We start from the raw sequence: 21,659 nt of genomic DNA, 5'->3' as shown, positions 1-21,659 counted from the left end.
CACACGTAATTATTTAAAGGGAACAAATGAAACCAGGCAGCAATTGGCGGGCCTCCAAAGAATACACTGGTCAAACCTCCTCGTAGACACCTTACAGCGAGGGGGGGGGGTCTCATCTTCACCAAGGGCTTTGTGGTTAATGACGTTGTAGCCAAACCAAAGGGGATGATGGACGGAGTGTTGAACATTGCAAACACTCACCCCAGTCAACTGATCTGGGTTTAATCCATCATCACTCTTTAGCTCACTTCGCCACCCCAGTTAAGACATGGCCATATGCAAATCAGTCTGACCCTGTTCCTCATGGGAACAGTCCAGCCCAAACTGCCAAGCCATGTCTTCCCTGGACCGGAAACAAGCATCCTGGGACCGGTTTCGGGTTCATAACCCTCATCAGCCAGGCTATCTTGAATCCAGTGGCAAAGTGAGCAAGGGACCCACGTCTGGGCATACCCTGCCAACTTAGGGCGAACAAAGCAAAAAAAGGGGATGATGGATGAAGTGTTGAACATTGCAAACACTTGCCCCCAGTCAAGTGATCTGGGTTTAATCCATCATTCTTTAGCTCACTCTGCCACCCCAGTTCAGACATGGAAATCCGTCTGACCCTGTGCCTCATGGGACCAGTCCAGCCCGAACTGACGTTGTAGCCCCTACTGGGAAATCCACTGAGGTAACAGACCTGGGAGTGAGCCCAGCCTGTCCTTGACCCTGACGTCACCAGGAGCGCTATTATCACTGGTCCCTCCACACGTCTTCCCACACATGGGTTTCCCACGGAAGGGTCAGTTCACCCCCCACCCTATCCAGTCCCTGATGGGCTGTACCTGGGGGCATTAGTCCACCGACTCTGAAGGCTTCAAACGCCACAGAAAGCAGTGGCTAGGTGACTACTACACCCTGGACTAAGTGACCACATCACCCAGCCATCTAGGCTCCCACTGGCTACCCCTGGCCAGACGCGCCTGCACCCGGGCTGTCTGCACTGCCCACAGGGCCACCTAGGGCGCCGATGCGTTTATCTTTCAAGTGCAGCTTTAAACATACAAGCAGCCGGACACAGAGCATTTTTCTGGTCATCACACAACACCAAGACACTTCCCACACGACTCACTCTGTGAGCCCACGCTCTCCCAACCACACACAACCACTACACACACACAACCACTACACACACACTGTGAACCTCCTTAAAATGCCCACCCACCAAACAAACACCAGAGACCACCCGGTACTCAGCAGGAGTAGAACACAACACAACATAACGTGTATTTGTAAAGCGCGTGTTCACCCAGCAGGATTCCTTGGTGCTGAATAACAGATGTTTGTTGTAAATTTAAATTGTTGTCTCTCCCAAACAAATTACACCGGACCGAAAAGAAACACAATTCTGACCTTACCAACCACACCACAGTTATAGTCATGACCCGGAAAGGCTCCCTGAGTCCTCCCTCTGGGCCCTCCCCGCGCTGAAGCACAGGTACACACCGCAGCCATCAAAAGAGCATCTCTGGTCATCACGCATGTCAATAAAACACACCCACACGCTGCACTCTGTGCCCCCACTCTCCCAACCACAGCCGTGAAGTACCATTTTGTCGTCCTCAGAAGCGCCGCAGCGCCTCACCAGGGTTTCTAAGCTCTAATAAATACACTACCAACGTAAGAAAGATGAATGCCGTGTTGTCCTTCTTCCCTCGTCATCGTCCCCCCTCCCCCATGCAATAAGTCTCGCATTTACGTGAGTTTGAGCTATTGGCATTGTAAATAACAATGCCTTTTATTTATGTTTTAAAAACGGAAACCATATTAAAAGGCATTGCCATTTGCAATGTCAATAGCTCAAACTCGCGTACTTGGGAGGCCTATTGCATTGCAAATGCTTGTTTTTTTTGGGCCCTAGGTGGTCATTATTGTCCCCCCCCCCCCCCCCCCCCCCCCCCTCCCCACACACACACAATAGGGCCTAGGGGGCGGGGATATGTATATCCTACTGGCGGTCGCCAGTAGTTAGTTATAGTTAGGACCTATTATCCATAGGAAATCCGCAACATTCTATTTGGAATAACTTTGGCGCCGGTTGGCGAATCTTCGCGAAATTTTCAAAACTGGTGGGGCACTCCGGTCCGCTCCTATCCTGAAAGTCTCGGGGTGATTCGTCAAGCGGAGGCCGAGAAAAAAGGGGGGTCCCAAAACGTGTTTTCCCCATGCAATTTTCCATAGGAACCGTTAATCGCAGCTGCAGCCCGAACTGCTGAACGGAATTACACTAAATTTGGCAAAGAGGTAGCCCTTGGTTCACACTCGTGCCTTTTGGTTAAATGGTGTACATCCGTTCAGTAGTTGCTGAGAAAATCAAAAGTAAAATCATAGACATATCTGGGCGGAGCCTAACCACACATCTCATCGTGAGATCTGATTGGCTGTCAGCACTTCATCCAAGAAGTGTTGGCAGCCATCTTGGGACCAATATACATGATAGCACCTCATTAAAAAGCATTGCAGATAATAGAAGGTTTTAAGCCTTTAGTTACATTATAAATCATTTGTTGATGGTACCTTACTCCTTTTAGGAATTGGGGTGTGTTCTAAGGTGATTTCACCATGTGAAAAAACCTTCTGCTGGGATATCATGAATCATGTTTGAGAGAGAACTATTTTCTCATGCTTTTCCCACAGAGGTTTGGAAGGTGATCTATAAGCCAAACTGAGAGCATATTTTCTGTAAATTCACATTCTTTCTCAGTCATGTGAGAATGAAGTCTGACATTCTCAGTAAAACATGTACATCCAAAAAGGGCAGAGAGTGTCAGTTGATTCCTTTGTGTTCTACTGCAGCTTCCCAGAGTGTTCTAAAGAACAACTAGCGCACTAACAGTCCTACTTATGAAAAACGTATGGCACACGTGAAGCCATCTTGATTGGAAATAAGTGGTAACTCTTAAAACATTTAATTTAAAAAGGAACACAATGAGGGGGTTCATTTTGCCATAGAAAGTATGATTAGTATTCAGAAAGAAAAATTGGGGCACATTTTGAGTGACTTCTCAAATCCTCTTCTATTTCATAATAAAATTGACATGCAGACTGAAACATGCACTTTCAATACCAGCAGCAGACTTCCCTGGTGAGCAGTAGCTTTACTACAGTGATCTAATGAGCAACTAGAGTGCTAACATTCATAATTTATGGCAAATGTGTGGCACATCTGAATGCCTTCTTGATGGAACCACAGTAAACAAGCATTGAAAATGCAATAGGTCTTGCCCTCGTTTAAGTTAAAGCAATTCTGTTTGTAATTAGGTGGCTTTTTAGCTTTGCTTTTGGGGAGAGGCATTTAATGTCAAACGGACCACTAATAAAAAAAAGTGAGTAATTATTCATTATGAGTGTGTACTAATTTCTGAGACTCGTCAACCTGGGATGTAGAGTGGATCTTTTTCCGTTTGATTTGTCTGGGTCTGTATTTGTCTGTGTACAGCCAGATGTGTTGATAGAGTATGCTTTTTTTAGGTTTGGCCGCCTAGTTGAACTGACTCTCTTCACCCCCATTTCTGCTTACTAGCTTCTTAGTTTGGTGGTGAGGACTTATGTTTTAGTCCTTGCAACTGGAGAGTGCGGTGTTCTGGGTTGCAGGTGAGAACTAACTCAGGTTTGAGGGTTTGATGTTGAATAGAACATTGCTCTCCAGCCTCTACATGGGAAAAAGGGATGGTCTGTCTTTTTGGTGGTGAAGAAGGGGGGGTCACATTTACTTCCTTAGTCAGTTGTGGGAAATGACTGGTTATTTATGAGTCAAATAAGGGATAGTCATTAGATATGAAGGGGGTTCAGACACAGTGGCTGTGTTGTCCTGAGGTACCAGGTTGATTCTAACAGAGCCATTTCTTTCTTTCAGAGCTCACTGACGATGCCCCGTTGCTCTCCGGTGTAAACCTTCCACCAGTTACTACTTCACTGCAAGAGACTCCAGCTGTGCCTGATCCAGCTAACCTAACGGAGGGAAGGTTGGATGACACTGCATCCCTACCAGAATCTGGGATTCGTCAACGCAGTGTTCACTAGAGTTACTGATAGTATACTTTGTGGTAGTTCATGGGTGGTAAGCCATCTCCCATGCTCATTCCCATTCTTACAGCCTTAGCCACCCCTTGGGTGCATGACTGAGGAACTATTTGGAGCAACTCCACTGTGGAAGAGAAGCAAAATAATGAGAAACTGTGCCTCATGAAGACATTCAGCGCCACTTCTCTGTTAGGGGGGGGGGAGGGTCATGCAATAAGTGCATGTTAGTAAACTGTGTCTCCTGGAGGCATTGAAGACTATGCTAGTGCTGAGAAAAAGAAATTGTGTGAGGTACTCTACACCTCCCAGAGGTCTTTAATTAGTTTGATGTAGAGACAAGACCACACAATAGAGAGCAATTGTCTATACCTAATAGAGCTATTAAAGTACACTCCTCACTGGAAACTGGTGATGAAACCAACAAAGATATTTGCTAAACTACATCCTCTGATCAAGATGATGAGATTACCTGTGCTTCCATATTTCTTAAGAAACTTTAAAAGTGTGTCGATACCAAGGAAAATTGCTCCAGAGACTAAATGCACCAGAGAAAACAGTGCTAGCTGCGAGACCAATAACACATCTTCAACTCCTATTCCCTCTCTGGCCCTTCTGGGGAACTTTCAAATAAAGATGAGAGAGAGAGAGAGACACACCCAATAATCTGACTGTACCAACAGGATATCAATGGTGATGAGACCAAACAGAATAGAAATGAATTTATAAATGCCTCCAAGAGGCTCATAACCAATCTGGTGGTTACAAGACCAAGATTGGGAGATATGGTTTCTCTCAGAAAGACCTTCTGCCACATTGTAGAGACGACAATACAAACATGAAGGACTGTGGGACTAAATGTGTATTCTGCTATAGATGCCTTGTGACCTTTTCTTTAACTTTGTGTCAGGTCAACTGCCCAGGATTTGTTTTGCTATTAGATGTCCTTGACTTGAGCTCTGGGACTTCAGAAGGTCTCAGATGAACAACTGATTGATGAACAGGTTAGTGAGTTGATCAGTGGCTAAGCAACATTAAGCTGAATAGGAGCACTAAAGAAGCTTGCTTTAGGTGATTTGAATCATGAGAAAAGCAGAGCGCGCTCACTGCATAACAAGGTCACCTACAGGGATTTCTGTTACTTTAGTCACTGAGATTATGACCCGTGACGTATGACAACTGAACCCAGACCCAGAGATGCAGATGGTTGCACCAGAGTTAATGGATTAAAGTGGATTTGATAGTGCCTACATGTTTGCTCTTTGTGACAGAGGGTGACTCCGAAATTGGGAAGATTATGAGAAGAACCATGGGTAAAGAACAGCTGCGACATAGGTAGGTATGAGGAACGTTCACCTCCATTCCACCTTGTACTGGGAACTCTTTTATTGTTGATGCTGACTATAGGCCACCATTTGCAGCTTTTGCAGTGCCCGTCAGTCTGAGCCACATGTGCTGTCAGAGGTGGCGCAACAGTTCTAGCCATAGGGAAAGTAACACCTTGTGTCGTTTCTGCATCTTTTCACCTGTCCTCTTGAGCGGCTGATCAATCTTTTAATTCAAGCCTCCATTGCATTGCTTCTCTCAATCTCCATGGCCCTTACATACCCTCTGCCACACTCAAGCGAAGAATCCCATCTCTCCCTAGCTGATTGGTGCTTCTCAATCGTTATTTATTTGGTTTATCACCTTTTTGAAGGGTTGGTTTAAACACTTCAAAAGGGAGAACCTAGCCATAAGATTGCTCATTACTCTCATACATGGAGGACGTGATGGCTGTCAAAAAGACAACTACTGCATTGAGAAGCCAAAATCAAACTGTTCAGGTGGTTGGAATGGAGCAGTCTGGAGCAGTAGCAAGACCGATGGGAAATCACATGTTACGCCCATGGAATGTGTTCTGTTCTCTAAGATTTTTAGGCGCTGACTTGATATTGGCTCAGTGACACCGAAGGCCAAACCCTCCCAAGGATTGAATTGGTAGACATTAGCCATGCAATGATTGTCACAAGCTAAGTAAAAAAAAAACAACTCTCAAAGTCAAGGATGCATAGGAGATGGCCGGACCTTTGGCGCAACTCCCGCTATGCACACCTGATTAACCGCTGTTAACAGTGCTTCACAAAGTTTAACATCTGGCTGATGAGATTTCTAAATCTCACGGAACAACTCTTATGCAGCCCTACACTATATGCTTTTAGACCACCCTTTGGAGCCAGTGCAGTGCTGTAATTGAAAGGGAGGATCGCATAAAGAACCAGAAGAACCTAGGGAGTGGTAATTAGAGATGTTATCAAAGCAAGGAGCATGGGCTGAACACCCACCCCCACCCCACCCCACCCACTGAGGTCTAAAAAATCATTTTGACACCTTCTTCCCGAGTTTTTTCAAAAACTTGTACAAGTATGGGAATGCGGATAAGGCATTGGACTTCTCAACCATTGGAATGTTAATACAGTAATCCACTGACTCACCAAGGGTGTAGTTATGGAGCTTCTGGGCAGAATATTTGGAGATGGACACTGCTTTTGGGCAAAGTGGACCTTCCGAGAACCTCCCCCTCCCCCATCTCCCCTTCTTGCCGAAATAGTGAGAAATGCAGATGAAAATGAACAGAGGAAGGAAATTCACATCAGAGCTGACCCATAAGCAAGTTTAACCTCGCTGGTAGATATGTAGGTGTCTGGACCTGCACAGGTATACCAGGTCATGGACAAATGCTGTGGTCAAAGTTTCTCAGCTGTGGAACCTACATTCCCTGTGCTTCCTCAACTACAGCTAGGTAACACAGCTCTTGAATACTGAATTATCACTACACACTGAAACAAATTAGCCTTCCAGCAGTGGAGCGAAGTGAGGCAGAGCTCTGTCAGTGTTTAGAAGATCCCTGCAACTGAAAGACTGCTGACTTCGGTGCCATCCAACATGCCTGAAAATCATGACCCAGAACCGTCCAATTCTATTTTGAGAAGTAGTGTATGTTTATGGGTGAAGGTAATCCAGGCTGTTAGACATATTTCCAGTCACCAGTCTAGGTCCCTTTTGATTGAGCCTGGCACTGGCATCAGAAAAACATAATCCCTATAGTTTGTGACCCAGTGGGACAGAATGCCAACTGTTTTAAGTGCAGCTGGGACCAAGTTACTATATCTATGGTTGCCACCAAAGGTACCAGTGGGGGAAGCTATTGTCTGCCTGTTGCTGTTGGAGAGCTGACTGGCACCAGTCGTCGTAGCTATGTTGCTCTTCTGTGAGTCTACATGGCAAGAAGACTTCTAATGTAGGTCTGTTTTTGGTGCACCTTGATTCAGTACAGGATTCAGCCATGGTGTTTCAGAAAGAGGAACACATGCTGGCTGTCAGTCTTTGCCTTAGAAAAGAAGATGCCAGTAACTACAGACTCTCTACGAATGGGGTCACTGGGAGCCAGTTTGTGTAAATGTGCCACGAAAAGGGGTGTCATATATATATATATATATATATATATATATATATATCGATGCTCCGTTAGTTTTGCCTCGTTACTGCACTCGTGAGCGGGTGCCCGGTCCAGCGGTGGCAAACCGCTATATCTCCAGCTCCTTACTTCACAGTAAATTTGGACCAGCACTCATGTTAGGTTAAATCTGTTAAAGATTTATTCGCGATTCAATCTCCACAACAGACGCGTTTTCGGCGTTAGCCTTCGTCAGTGTACACTGACGAAGGCTAACGCCGAAAACGCGTCTGTTGTGGAGATTGAATCGCGAATAAATCTTTAACAGATTTAACCTAACATGAGTGCTGGTCCAAATTTACTGTGAAGTAAGGAGCTGGATATATATATATATGTATATATATATATTTCAAACAAAGGAGACACTGCACTCCTGGAGGCCATTGGCACATACCTTTCTGCAGGTAGCTGGACTGATGTCTACCTGGAAGTAAGTTCTTGTAATCCTAGATCTCTTCCAGGAGATCTTCATTACGAGTCAAAAGCACTAAATTGGTCTGCTGATAATCGTCATTCCAAAGCCCTTTTTACAAAGCATATATAAAAATATGTATATATGCTTTTATTTATCATAAAAATTCCAAGAAACTACAGCTTATAAAAGTTTATATTGGCCAATTCATGGCTACATCATTATTTAAAGGAAGGATGGGAGAAAATGAGGACAATGTAGCCTAATATGCAGGGCCACTGAAATAATGCTGCAGGAGATGGTCAAATTATTTGGCAGGGTTGACTGATTTATGTGGCGAGAAAAGGCAAATTATGCAGAATAATGCGGCACATTTTCTGATGGTATTACTTCATTATTTTGCCATTTTTACACTTGTTGACACTATCTGGGCGTAGATTGCACCTCAGTTTAACACGCAAACCTAACAATAAAGCAACAATTCGCAACCTTTACAAAGAAGCTTCTGCCATGCAGCAGCACGTGCCGCTGCGATTTTAGTAACTTTTGAAATGTTTGAGCTAGAAACATTTTTTTCTTAAAATCTGCAGATCATGCAGCAGATGATCGATTATATAACAGACGCAGCAGATCCATAATTATGCGAAAAAAGCCACGGCCGTACAATCACATAATTCCTGCTAATAGGCTGAAGTCTAAAAGGCTAGGAAAACTGTTGTTTCATTAAGGAAAAGCATACCATCAGGATCCCAATATGCCCTGAATGTGACCATTTACTCGATTCTTTTTTTTTTTTTCTAGCTCCCACTGACTGGATCATGGAGCGCTGCATTCAAACTTTTTAAGGTATATTTTTCCCGTGGAAGTTTTTCCAAACCTTTGAAAAACGCATTGGCTCAACATTAAAGGCAAGCAGCACATTTATTTCTGTTTTTCTCTTTTTTGACAGAAAAAAAAAATTTTCTTTACAAAATGCCATCCCTTTTGTAAAGTTTCCCACATGTAGGAAAACGAAAGCACAAACGGATCTTCATGCAGTCTGTATTGTGTGCATTCCGGAATCACATTATCCTGATTCCTGCAAATTTTGTAGCATCCGGTCCAGGAGAACTTTAAAGGAGAGGGAGACTATTAGTCTGTATGGCCTACAAGAGGATCAATGCAGATGTCAAGAGATGTCTGGAAGACCTGGGACATAATGAGGGTGCCCTCGCTACCTCTGCTCCTTCCACGTTTTCCAAGGCAATGGCTACCATTGTGGGTGAGATCCAGGAAAAGATTAGAGGAAAAATGAAGACTCATCTAGTGAAGGACTATGATATTGATGGTAGGGTCTCACACTATGTCTTTGCTATAAAGAGATGGCTTGGCATCAAAGAATGGTAGGTTGGCACCGAGGTCAAAAGGATTCCATGTCGACAACTATATAGAAGTCTAGGATGCAATCGAGGTTGAGGATCTCTTTTCTTAGGCAATCATGCCATTTATTTGCAAAAATGGGTCAGCAGGCTAAAAAAGAGGAGTGATTCCATGTATGCCTGACTACCAAATTTTGCAGGACTTTCTCTCCTACCAGAGAGATATATACTGCGGTGACTTTCCTTCATGTTGGCTGTCACTTGATTAGGGAGCTTCATATCTATCTTCTCCATCTCCGGTACGTCCGGCGCCTCTGCTAGTTCCCCTGCCTACAGTGCCTCCACTATCTGTGACGCCTCCACTAGCTGTACCCCAGCTGCTAATTGATGTTCCTTTGGCACCTATTGGAAGTCCAAGATCTTCAGGAGATCGATCCAGAAGGTGCCGTTGGTCTAGAAGATCTACTCGTTCTAGATTAACCAGGCAATCTAGATCTTCTATATATTGGAGATCTTCAGACACATTCTCAGATTCCTCCTCTTTAATTCCTCTGCATTCTTCAACATTTTCTGAATTTCCACCTGCACGCTTCTCACCTATTGTTGACAGCAAAACCTTTAAAGACTTTTGGTAAGAGAGGCTATCTAGCTGAATATCCCCATTTCTGTGACTAGGGCATAGACTTCAGTCATCTTTGAGACATTGCATCATCTCATGGCGCCTTGTCCCTTGGTTCCACTAGCCCCAGGACTACTTGGACCAGCAATGGAATTTTATATTTTTTTTCACACATCTTTAGTGAAATGTTATGCAATGCAGAACGTTACAGCGGATTAAGGTCAAAGTACGTTGGGTGAAAACAGTCCACTTGTAGGGTGGAGCCTCGGTCTAAGGTCGACCTCATCACCTTTGAAGAATGAATATCACTTGTGACAAGCGAGGTTGGGAATGAGGGCTGCCAGATCAAATCTAGGATGGGCAGTGAAGTGGCTCGAATTTCTGGATCAGATGGTGGCATTGTGTGAGTGTACCAGATCATATGGCATTCAAAATCCATTCATTGGGGGGGAATTGAATGGGATGTCAACCCTTCAGAGAATCCATAGGGTAAGTGGTCTGATATGGACAGGTCACGAGAAACTTCGCTTCAAGAGGGTAATGTTGGGGGGGGGGGGAGGTTAAAAAATGGAAACTGGGTAAGACAATGGGAAAAACTGGGGTGAAAGCAAACAGACAGTCTGGGGGATCAGATGATGGTGTTTAGTGGCTGGGGTGGGGAGGGATTCTGTGTTGAGTGGCAAAGTCAGAAGTCTGTGTGAGAGGATGTAATTCTGGACTTGGACGGAGTGTTGTTTCTTGAAGGTTTGAAAGGAGTGAGGTAAGGAAGTGGTCATAGGGGCCAGCAAAATGAGATACTCAAGGAGTTGGGCAGTGCAGGGTGTGGGCAATGGGTCTGGAGTTGTCACAGAGGAAGGATATTGTCCACGGGTTTTTCCTCTTGTTTGCCCCATAAGCGATCCCACGATTCCCTTATCAGATGAGTGAGGAGACCTTTACTATCTTCACTGTGTAGGGCTTTTCTTTCTGCTTGGGCCCATCCCTTAAACGTATTGGTCAAATACGTTTTGGCTGAGGTGAGGAGTGATTTCTAGTTGTTTGTGATTGCTCGTTTAGCTACTATCAAACTGAGGTCCCAAAATGGGCCCTCACTTTAATATGTTTTGGACTAGGGGGGCCTAGAGCTCCTCCTTCCCACATCTATTAAAAGGGTATCCTGTGCATGTGAAGAGCGTGTGAAAGATAGGAGTCCAGTCTGTGGAAAGGGAGGAGCAGGCCCATAGCATGTGGTGCAGGTCCATGTTTCCAATATTGCAACGGGGGAAAGAGGCGAGCGCCCCTCAGAAAATGTATGTAATCTAATGGGGGAAAGATACACCCGATGCAATATAAAGAATTGGATCAATTCAAATCGGGTGTTACTGAAGACTATATGGGGTAGTTCAGAGCTCTAGTCCACTCTTTGTCATGCAATGCTCTCCCAAACTACATTTCTTAAGTGTCACTCAGGCCGTGGTGAGATAATGGGATGGACTGAATTTATGACTTGTAGAACCAGGTGATACTCTGTCTAGCAGCACCTATAGTGTAAAGAGTTTGGGTTGGTTGGTGTATTGGGGGGGGTGTTCTGCTTCAACTATACCCCATTTGGTGTGTAGGATGTGAGTTATGAAGCCATATGTTGGGAATTGTCCAGGGTGTAAAGCGTATCAATCTTGCAGGGTTTGGAAGGAAAGAAGGAAGCTGTTTTGAAACAGGTCTCAGCTTTTCAAGGCCTGCCGCCTATCACTGAGTGAGTTCCAGTTGTTCAAGTGTGGTATGATTCATGGAGAGACCTGGTAGATGAATGTCAGGAGCGTATGAATATGTAGATTTGTGGAAATCTAATAAAGTCTCGCTAGGCATTGTATTACCACCTGGAATAGCTTCAGAGGTAAGAATAGGTCCGGAAAACACAGTTTGTAATAGGTCAGTGGGACGAAGCGGTGCAAGTTTTTAGCCGCCCTCATTCAGTGCCTCTCCCGAGAGCCCCCTACCTAACTACTGTATCTGCTGCTAGATAGTAGGCCTCAAAGGTGGGAACTCGTAGGCCTCCTCCTTTCACTGGGGGACGCACAGTGGCAACTGCTACTTGACAGCGATCGTTGGCCCATATCAAGACTCGGCAATGGAATTATTTCTTATGCCATCATCTTTAAAATCTGCTCCAGTACGTTTCTATAACCAGTATATGCCCCTGAACAAGACTGTCTGTTTTTAAGATTTGACCCACTTCCAGAACATCATAGTAGCTGATACATGAAAGCATCCACCTACCTCATTATCTTCTACTGTAGCGCCTGCAAAAGAAAGTACGAAAATAGATGCATTTGGCAAAAAGTTCTGCAGTACTTCAGCAACTGTGATGAAAACAAGAGTGACCCTGTTTTGCTTGCTCGCTATGACAGGTCTTTGTTGGGGTACTCCGCAACATTTCCAGGACAAATTGCCCCAGAGAAGACTTGCAGGATTTTTACTGAGGTCGGTCAAGATTGGATGATCTTGAATCCGATCATAAGTGCTACTGCTGATTCAGTGGACGTAACTTCACACGGCTGTTGCCATGGTCCCACCCTTCGTTGTTCTTTATGGCTCAGTCTTAGTGGTCTGAAACCCAAAGCACAGCAGAGGATTTTAAATCTCCCATTTTCTGGACCTACTCTGTTTGGAGCCAATGCCGACCACAAAATGCAGCATGTGAATTCTGAGCTTCAGACCCTTAAAGCTTGAAAAGCGTAAGGAGTACAGAAAATTTTAGTACAGATTTTACAACAAATGTAACCAACAACAGATGATTCAAGCCCCTCAGTGGTCACAGCAACACTCCTAACAATATCAACATCCAAGAACGTTCAATGAAAGGAAAAGGTGGACAACCAGCATCAACAGAAGCAGAGAATCCAGCCAAGCATTGACTCCCTACTCCCTCCCTCTTGTTCATCACTCTAGTAGGGGAAGCCCCAGCAACCATCTGACAAATAAAATACAAAACTTTGGTGTTGAATATTGTACAGACTGGCTGTTCTCAGAGGTTCCAGTCAATGTCTTCTTCCATTCCTCCCAAAAAGATATTTCAATATGATTTAGAGTTGTTCTGTGTAGAAGTCTGCACCCTCCTGATCATAGAAGCAGTAGAACCGGTACCTCAATCCCAGAAAGTAATAGTTTAATTCTAGTTCGAAACAAAGGTCGGAAAATGGAAAACCGCCCTAGCCTAAATCTCAGGCCTATAAACAAGATAATAAAACAGTGAAAGTTCTGTATGTTGACACTGCACAAGAGTCATCCCCAGCTCCACGTATGTGCGCCATTGTTCTCCAAGATGCTGATTTTTCACATCCTCATCATCCAAAAGCTTTGTAAATTTCTGAGATTTCTGATAGGAAAGGTCCATTACTAGTACACAGCTGAGACCACAATTTATTTCAAAGTGCATGGGAGTGGTTAAAGCCTATCCCAGGAAAATGTAAGTCTTTGTTTATCCCTACCTAGACAACCTACCATCTAGAACTTCTAATCACTTGCTACAAGTCTACGTGACAAAAGTTTGAATGGCTTTTCCCAATGGGGTTGATGGGTTCAGAAAGTACGTTGTCTGATTGACAAGGAAATCTTGAACCACCTTTGGAAGAAAACTTGATAAGTTCTCATCACCCCTATGTTCTAATGGTACCCAGTGTAAGGTTCCTGACTGCATAAAGTGTGAATACCTTTGACTCTACAATTAGGTTATAACTACCATAATAGTATGTTTCCTAGTAATTTCTTACAAGCGACAGGAGCGTAAGAATAAGTTGTTGAGCTTCAGGTTTGAGCCCAGTGAGGTGATTCCAGGAACTATGGCTCAATCACAATCCAGGGCAATATTTCTATGCTGCAAGAGCTGAAAGAAAATCAGTAGTTGGACTAATGACATGATTGAAGACAAGCATGTCTTCTTGGAGCACTTTCTGGAAGTCTTGCTTTTTCTCCCTTGGCAGTTTCTCTGTGAAGTGCTTAAGAAAATCCCATAAAGATCTGTCATAGCGCCCTAATAAGGCGGTAGTGCTAGTGCTAGCCTTTGTCTTTAGCCAATGTTCTGCACATCTTTCACCCCATGGTATCCATTTCTTACTTTGTATGTCCAGGGCAACAGTGGAGACCAGAGCAATTTATAGCCTGTGACTTACTGGTTGCTGAGACAGTAACAGAATTTGGTTGAGAATCAGCTGTAAGGAAATATTGGTGCCGATTGCGTGGCTTGTACCTGTTCAGTTATCTAGCTGGAACACACCTATCCAGTGAAGGAGTGAGGAAAGTTTTCCTAGCTGGTTCCAAAAGGCATGGGACCGGAGAGAGCAGTGTTATGAAGGTTGAATTTGGTGAAGGGTCTTGAATATGACTGATGTTATTACAGGTGAGACTGACATCAGTATATTGAGCTTATCTGCGCCATAGGATCGTCACTGATAGCCATAAATGTAGAGTATTTCTGCCTATGCACAGGCCCATGGAAAAATTCTTGTTTGTGTGTGTGTATATGTATATATATATATATATGTATATATAATATTTACTTCTCCTGGGCAACTGTGTTAGATGTCTATCTCCAACTAAATATTGATATATATATCTCTAGTTATCTAACACAGTTGCCCGGGAGGAGTAAAAACTGGTTGAGAAGCTTCTCCTTGACCTTTTTGAATCAAGAAAGATGAGCCTGTGCTGTCTCCATCCCTCTCAGTGCCCATACATACCTCATTTGTAGCTCCAGTTGAACCAGGATGTAGTATTTCTTCACCCCCCATAAGAGGTCCTACCCCATTGTTGTGGTTAGGTCATCCAAAATCTGGCGCCATTGTGAGTTTTGGGACTATCCAACTGAAAATCTTTATTGTTACACATAGATTCCTAGTTAGAGGCCTCTGCACCTAAAAGGCTTAGGGCATATCATGGGAGCTGGTCCATTACATTGGTAATTATTCCACATCTAAACAAGTAGTCCACTTGGATCCTTAATTGAACTTTGGTCTTCATTTGCTAAGAGTATTGTCCCTTAGCACACACCGTTCACCAAGGAAATCGCCTAGAGCAGGCAAGACTTTCTTGTGGGTGGGCCTCATGTTGTCTGGGTGGTGGGTTTTGGGTTAAAACCTTCTTGCAGTTCCAGGGTGCCCTTTTAATCTAGGGACTTGGACTGTTTTAGGGATAACACCTTTGTTCGAGGCATGTGGGCTGCTGAATTCATATCTGTGCATAGATCGCCGCCTAGTGTTGGGTCCGGATGATTGCACATTGTTGTCCTGGAAGAGTCTTCGAAGTATCACGAGATAGGTGGCTCCTCCCCTGGACTACAGTGCGCATGGGCATCCTCTCCATCCTTAGATTGTTTTTTTCCGCCATTGGTTTCGGATGCAACTATCTTAGCTCAACTTCGGAATACTTAGTTTTAGGCCAAAAGGCCTATAGTTTTCGTCGGTACAGTTCCCGTTCGGTGTCGACTACTAGCTCTAGTGCTCCACACCCTCTTCCGACTTTCGTACCGAATTAGTCCAAACTTCGACACTCGATAGACGATGGAATCGAGGACTCCGTTCAAGAATTGTCCGTTGTGCCACGCCAAGTACCCTCATATCGACGTCCACCCAGTCTGTAATAAATGTCTCTCGCCGGATCACGACGAATCGAAATGCATGGCCTGTGCACGGTTCCGATCCAAGAAGACTCTGCGGAACCGACGGGCAGCGAGGCTCGAGGCGCAGCAGGCAGCGCCCGCACCCACCAATATATTCAGCACCGAGGACGAGGACGCCGAGAGCGTGGAAGAAATACTCTCTAGCCCCGCTTCAGAACATGGTTCCCAATCAGAAAACGATGACGAACTGATCTTTCGACGCGAAGAAGCCGTCGACGAGGTAGGGGACTTCGACGAAACCTATGGGGCCGAAGAAGACAGCTCTCCCGAAGAGCTAGGCCAATCCGTCGAAACGGAGGCCGAAAATGTACATCGTCATCAGGCTCCGGTCGAGGGATCGCCTTCGGGCCTTACCCAAGACCTAATACATGGTTCCTCGGCCCCGCCTTCCGGCCCCGCCTCGAACACTCTGCAAGAGCCACTATTACCAAAGACGATCGGGTTGTTAAACCCAAACACATCCATCGCTCCAGTCCCTTCAAAATCGAAAGTGAAACTGGTGGTGGTCAGATCAAAGGCGTCGAAACAATCCACTGCCCCGGTGCCGAAAAAAGTCGTCGGCCCCGACCGCGTACAGCGAGACTTCGGCGCCGAGCTCACCGCAGCAGATGCGGTCGACGCACAGAAGAAGCGCGCCCTCGGGCACCACAAGGCACCGAGACCTTCGGCGCCAACACCGAAGGCCGTAACCTCCGCAGTCAAAATGGCCGCCTCGGCTACATCGACGCCTAAAGCACCAATGCCGATTAAGTCCTTCACTACGTCGACTGTCGATGCATCCCTTCAGACCAGTGACCCCCTTCCGACAAAAAAGTCGGGGTCGGCCTCGACGTCCACTACCAAGGTGCCCACCAAACCACCATCTCAGTTTGCTGTGCAGCAGGTCTCTGCGTCTCTACAACGCATCCGTGACCGGGTAGCCCTCCACTCTACCTCGGGTCCCGACACTACCTCACCCTGTAGGGTGCACTCGGAGCCCACCAACATCACATTTGGGCTGCCACCAACATCGGCACCGGAACTCTTTCAAATTCGGACACGTGTCCTCCACACACAGTCCACCACCACTGGCCTAACAGAACAAGATTCTTCGGGGCCACAATTTATCGACGCCGACACTGGCAAGTTAATGCTCCACAAGCGCAAAAGAACGCCAGTCAGGGAAGAGGTGCCATACAAAATTCCTCTTAAGCGCAAGCTGCCGGCGGAGCAGGAACCAGTGCTACAAGAACACTTCCATCCCCTCCACTTAGATCCGCAGTCCTTTTCTCCAACCCCTTCCGAAACGGATCCAATGCAGGAATATGGCGGGGAGGATACCATCTACCCCGGGGACGTAGATCCCGATGAACCACTACAAGACCCTGATCAGGCGTGGGATGACCCCACAGACCAAAGTATCGCGCCACATACTCAGGATGCGCAACTCTACAACATTAAAACATCTCCTACAGAGGACACGGCCGCATTTAATGCCCTCATCGAATGGGCTGCTGCTCATCATGGGGTGGAGCTACATTCTGACGCCATTGAGGAAGACTTCCTGCTTGACACCTTCGCATCTTCAGAAAGGACTGTCAAAACTCTGCCCATGCTAAAAGGGGTTTTGAAACCTGCCAAAGGCATTTTCAAGGACACCACAAGAGCCCGGGTGTTTAAATCCCAGAATTGAAAAGAAATATAAGCCTGCACCCGGTGACCCTAAATACATTAGGGGTCAGTTGCCATTAGACTCTATGGTGGTTGCCAACGCTCGCAAAAGAGCCCACTCACAGACAACGGGTGATGCTCCTCCCCCAGACAAAGAGTCAAAAGTACTTGAAACATCGGGCAAACGCATTGCAGCGCAAGCAGCTAATATCCTGCGCATTGCCTATACACAGGCACTCCTGGCACGTTACGACAGGTCACATTATGACACGCTGGAGTCACTGCTCCAACATCTACCAGAGGAGTATAAAGAGTCAGCGGAACTCCTCATTAGAGAAGGACAACTCCTCACTAATGCATCCATAAAATGCGCCCTAGACGCAGCTGACACAGCGGCCAGAGCAATAAACACAAGTGTCATGCTGCGACGCCATGCCTGGTTACGCATCTCAGGCTTCAAACCCGAGATACAAAACAATATCCTCAACTTACCAGTTAATACAGAATTCTTATTTGGCCCAGACGTTGACACTACCCTAGAGAAAATAAAGAAAGACACAGACACTGCGAAATCTATGGGGGCTCTACAAACGCAACAACTTCGTAGTGGCTCCTTTCGTCGCACCGGAAATAGGGGAACGTCAAGGGGTCAGGGGTCACAACAACAGTATACTAAAGGTGCCACACAAAGCACCTACGACAAAAACAACAGGGGTGGATATCGTGGATCCAGCACCAAGGGCAGGGGACACGGCTATGGCAACACCAGGTCCTCCCCAAAGAACAAACCGTGACGCCCTCTCCTTACCCCCCGACCACTTAACACCTGTCGGGGGACGACTCCAGCTGTTCCTGTCCGCATGGAAGAACATCACCACGGACAGGTGGGTCAGGGACATCATCCAACATGGGTACTGTCTAGAACTAACTTCCACCCCACCCAACATACCACCAAAGCACCGCCCTATGTCAGCCGAACACTTAGATTTACTCCAGCAAGAAGTGCTTGCTATGCTCGCAAAAGGGGCCATAGAAGTAGTGCCCATCACCCAGCAGGGCACAGGGGTGTACTCTCTGTACTTCTTAATCCCAAAAAAGGACGGCTCGCTCAGACCTATCCTAGACCTGCGACCCCTAAACCTATATATACTATCGGAGCATTTCCATATGCTCACCCTCCAGCAGGTTCTCCCGCTACTCAGTCAGGGGGATTTCCTAGCTACGCTAGACCTGAAGGATGCATACTTCCACATACCGATACACCCTTCACACAGGAAATACCTCAGATTCACTATTCAAGGGAATCACTATCAGTTCAAAGTTCTCCCCTTCGGAGTGACAACAGCACCCAGGGTCTTTACCAAGTGCCCGGCAACAGTGGCCGCGCATCTGCGAAGACAAAATATTCACGTCTTCCCTTATCTGGACGACTGGCTAGTTCAGGCCAAGTCAGCACAACAATGTGCCACCCACATGTCCCACACCATTCACCTTCTTCACGATCTGGGATTCTCACTAAATTACCCAAAATCAAGTCTCCAACCAGCGCACGTACAACAGTACTTAGGCGCGACAATCAACACTCTGGCTGCCACAGCTCAGCCAACTTTAGTGAGAATCAACAGCATACAACTGCTAATCTCGAAATTCAAACCCCAACACTCCCTTCCGGCGCGAGTGTTCATGCAGTTGATAGGCATGATGGCATCCTGCATTTTCATAGTCCCACACGCGAGACTACATATGCGCCCGCTTCAGGAGTGCTTAGCACGTCAATGGAATCAGGCTCACGGGCAACTAAAAGACCTAGTGTTGGTGAGCGGTCGGGCATACAACTCTCTGCATTGGTGGAATCCACAAAACCTTTGCAAAGGCCGACCGTTCCAAGAGCCTGTTCCACAAATCACACTGACAGCGGACGCATCTCTCCAAGGCTGGGGAGCTCATGTACTCAATTACACAGTGCAGGGACTATGGACTACACAACAAAAGAAGATTCACATCAACCTTCTGGAACTGATGGCAATCTTCCTAGCCATGAAGGCATTCAAAGTACACCTGTGCAACAAGGTCGTGTTAATCCGGACGGACAACATGACTGCCATGTACTACATACAGAAGCAGGGAGGAACACACTCTCCACAGTTGTCTCATCTGGCTCAGAGCATGTGGAAGTGGGCCATTCAAAGGAACATATTCCTCATGGCGGAACACCTCCCCGGCAAGGACAACCAGATGGCGGATCTGCTCAGCAGACACAGCCACCAGATGCACGAGTGGGAGCTACACCCATCAGTACTCCAACCGTACTTCCAGCAGTGGGGTCATCCAGAGATAGACCTATTCGCCACAAACGAAAAACGCAAAATGCCAAAGCTTTGCCGCCAGGTTCCCACATCCACAGTCGCAGGGCAATGCGATATGGATGAACTGGTCCGGCAGATTTGCGTACGCTTTTCCCCATGCGCCGTTAATACCGCTGGTGGCATGCAAACTGCGACAGCACTCACTGACACTCATCCTGGTTGCTCCAACGTGGGCGCGCCAGCCATGGTACACCACCTTTCTCGAACTTTCCGTGATGCCGCATCAAAGGCTGCGGATCAAACCCGCGCTTTTGACGCAGAACCATGGAGAAATTCAGCACCCAGATCCGCAACAGCTGAATCTGGCTCCTGAAGTCCTAGAGTTTGGCTACCTAAACCTGCCACCTGAATGTATGGACATCATCAAGGAGGCCAGAAGACCCACTACCAGAGCTTGCTATGCGGCTAAATGGAAGAGGTTTGTCATTTACTGCAACAACAATGGCATTAACCCGCTGGACGCATCCATTCAAAACATCATCTGTTACCTCTTACACTTATACCGATGCAATCTGGCATACAATTAAATACGTATCCATTTAACCGCGATAGCAGCCTATCTTCAAAACAGGCAGCACCTCTCTTTATTCAGAGTGCCTGCCATCAAAGCCTTCTTGGAAGGACTTAAGCGAGTGATTCCCCCAAGGCACCCCCCAGCACCGGTGTGGAACCTCAACCTGGTCCTCACCAGACTAATGGGTCCGCCCTTTGAACCTCTCCATTCATGTGAGATTCAATTCCTCACCTGGAAAGTGGCTTTCCTGGTTGCCATCACTTCCTTAAGAAGAGTTAGTGAACTCCAGGCACTAACCATTCAAGAGCAATTCATACAGGTTCACGCAAACCGGGTCGTACTACGTACCAACCCCAAATTCATGCCTAAAGTAATATCGCAGTTCCACATGAACCAAACCATTGAACTGCCTGTTTTCTTTCAAAACCCACAAAATGTCGCTGAGAGAATGCTCCACACACTAGATGTAAAGAGGGCCCTCATGTACTATATTGACAGAACTAAAAACTTTAGGAAAACAAAACAACTCTTCGTTGCCTTCTCTCCACAACACAAGGGCAACGCCATTTCCAAAGCAGGTATCGCCAGATGGATCGTTAAATGTATCCAAATTTGTTATCAAAAAGCTAAAGGCACATTAACGATCCCCCCCACGAGCCCACTCAACACGAAAGTTAGGGGCGTCCATGGCTTTCCTGGGAAACATTCCTTTACAGGAAATTTGTAGAGCAGCCACATGGTCCACTATACATACATTTACCAAACACTACTGTGTAGATGTACACTCAAAACAGCAGGCAGCTGTAGGACAGGCTGTTCTCAAAACTCTTTTTCAGACTGCTGCAGCTGGCACTGGTAGCCGCCGCTAATAGGAGGTACTGCTGTGTATTCTATGCACAGATATGAATTCAGCAGCCCACATGCCTCGAACTGAATATGCTACCTACCAGTATGCATCTGTTCTTGGCATGTAGGGCTGCTGACATTCATATCGCCCACCCTCCTCCCCGGCGCCTGTAGCGGCTGCAGCACTCAGAATTACTGTTTAGCATGGTCATCACTTACCGTATCTACTCCATCACTGCCACAATGGCGAAAAACAATCTAAGGATGGAGAGGATGCCCATGCGCACTGTAGTCCAGGGGAGGAGCCACCTATCTCGTGATACTTCGAAGACTCTTCCAGGACAACAATGTGCAATCATCCGGACCCAACACTAGGCGGCGATCTATGCACAGATATGAATGTCAGCAGCCCTACATGCCAAGAACAGATGCATACTGGTAAGTAGCATATTCAATTCCTCCGCATCCTGAGGTTTTTGAAGTGGTTTGTTGAAAGTAAAGCCTGGATTCAGTTGGCCTGGCTCTATCCCATTCGCCAACCCACATTCTTCTAAAGGACTCACTGTATCTGAAAATACAAACATTGTTACTAAGCATCCCTCATAAGAGAACAGTGGAAATAGGCATCAGTGTTAACCAATATAATATCCCCACAGTGAGGGAACTGTATAATCATTTGGGAT

At 46.2% G+C, this 21,659-nt stretch overlaps 1 protein-coding gene across 5 annotated transcripts in view; it reads left to right on the top strand.

Annotated features, from left to right (window-relative positions):
* BSCL2 (BSCL2 lipid droplet biogenesis associated, seipin) overlaps nt 1-5,308 on the top strand; it is a 137,426-nt gene extending 132,118 nt beyond the window's left edge. For 3 of the 5 annotated variants that reach the window (XM_085625945.1, XM_085625943.1, XM_085625944.1), the window contains one exon: nt 3,899-5,308. In XM_085625945.1, the coding sequence (XP_085482071.1) occupies nt 3,899-4,065 (167 nt within the window). In that variant the 3' untranslated portion in view covers nt 4,066-5,308. The remainder of the gene's footprint in view (nt 1-3,898) is intronic. The other 2 variants (XR_014968733.1, XR_014968734.1) reach the window with 1 other exon arrangement.
* The last annotated feature ends 16,351 nt before the right edge of the window (nt 5,309-21,659 follow it).

This window comes from Triturus cristatus, chromosome 9, assembly GCF_964204655.1.
Source record: "Triturus cristatus chromosome 9, aTriCri1.1, whole genome shotgun sequence".
NCBI lineage: Eukaryota > Metazoa > Chordata > Amphibia > Caudata > Salamandridae > Triturus > Triturus cristatus.
Note: the sequence above shows the minus strand (reverse complement) of the source record. Positions and strands in the feature narration are given on the sequence as shown.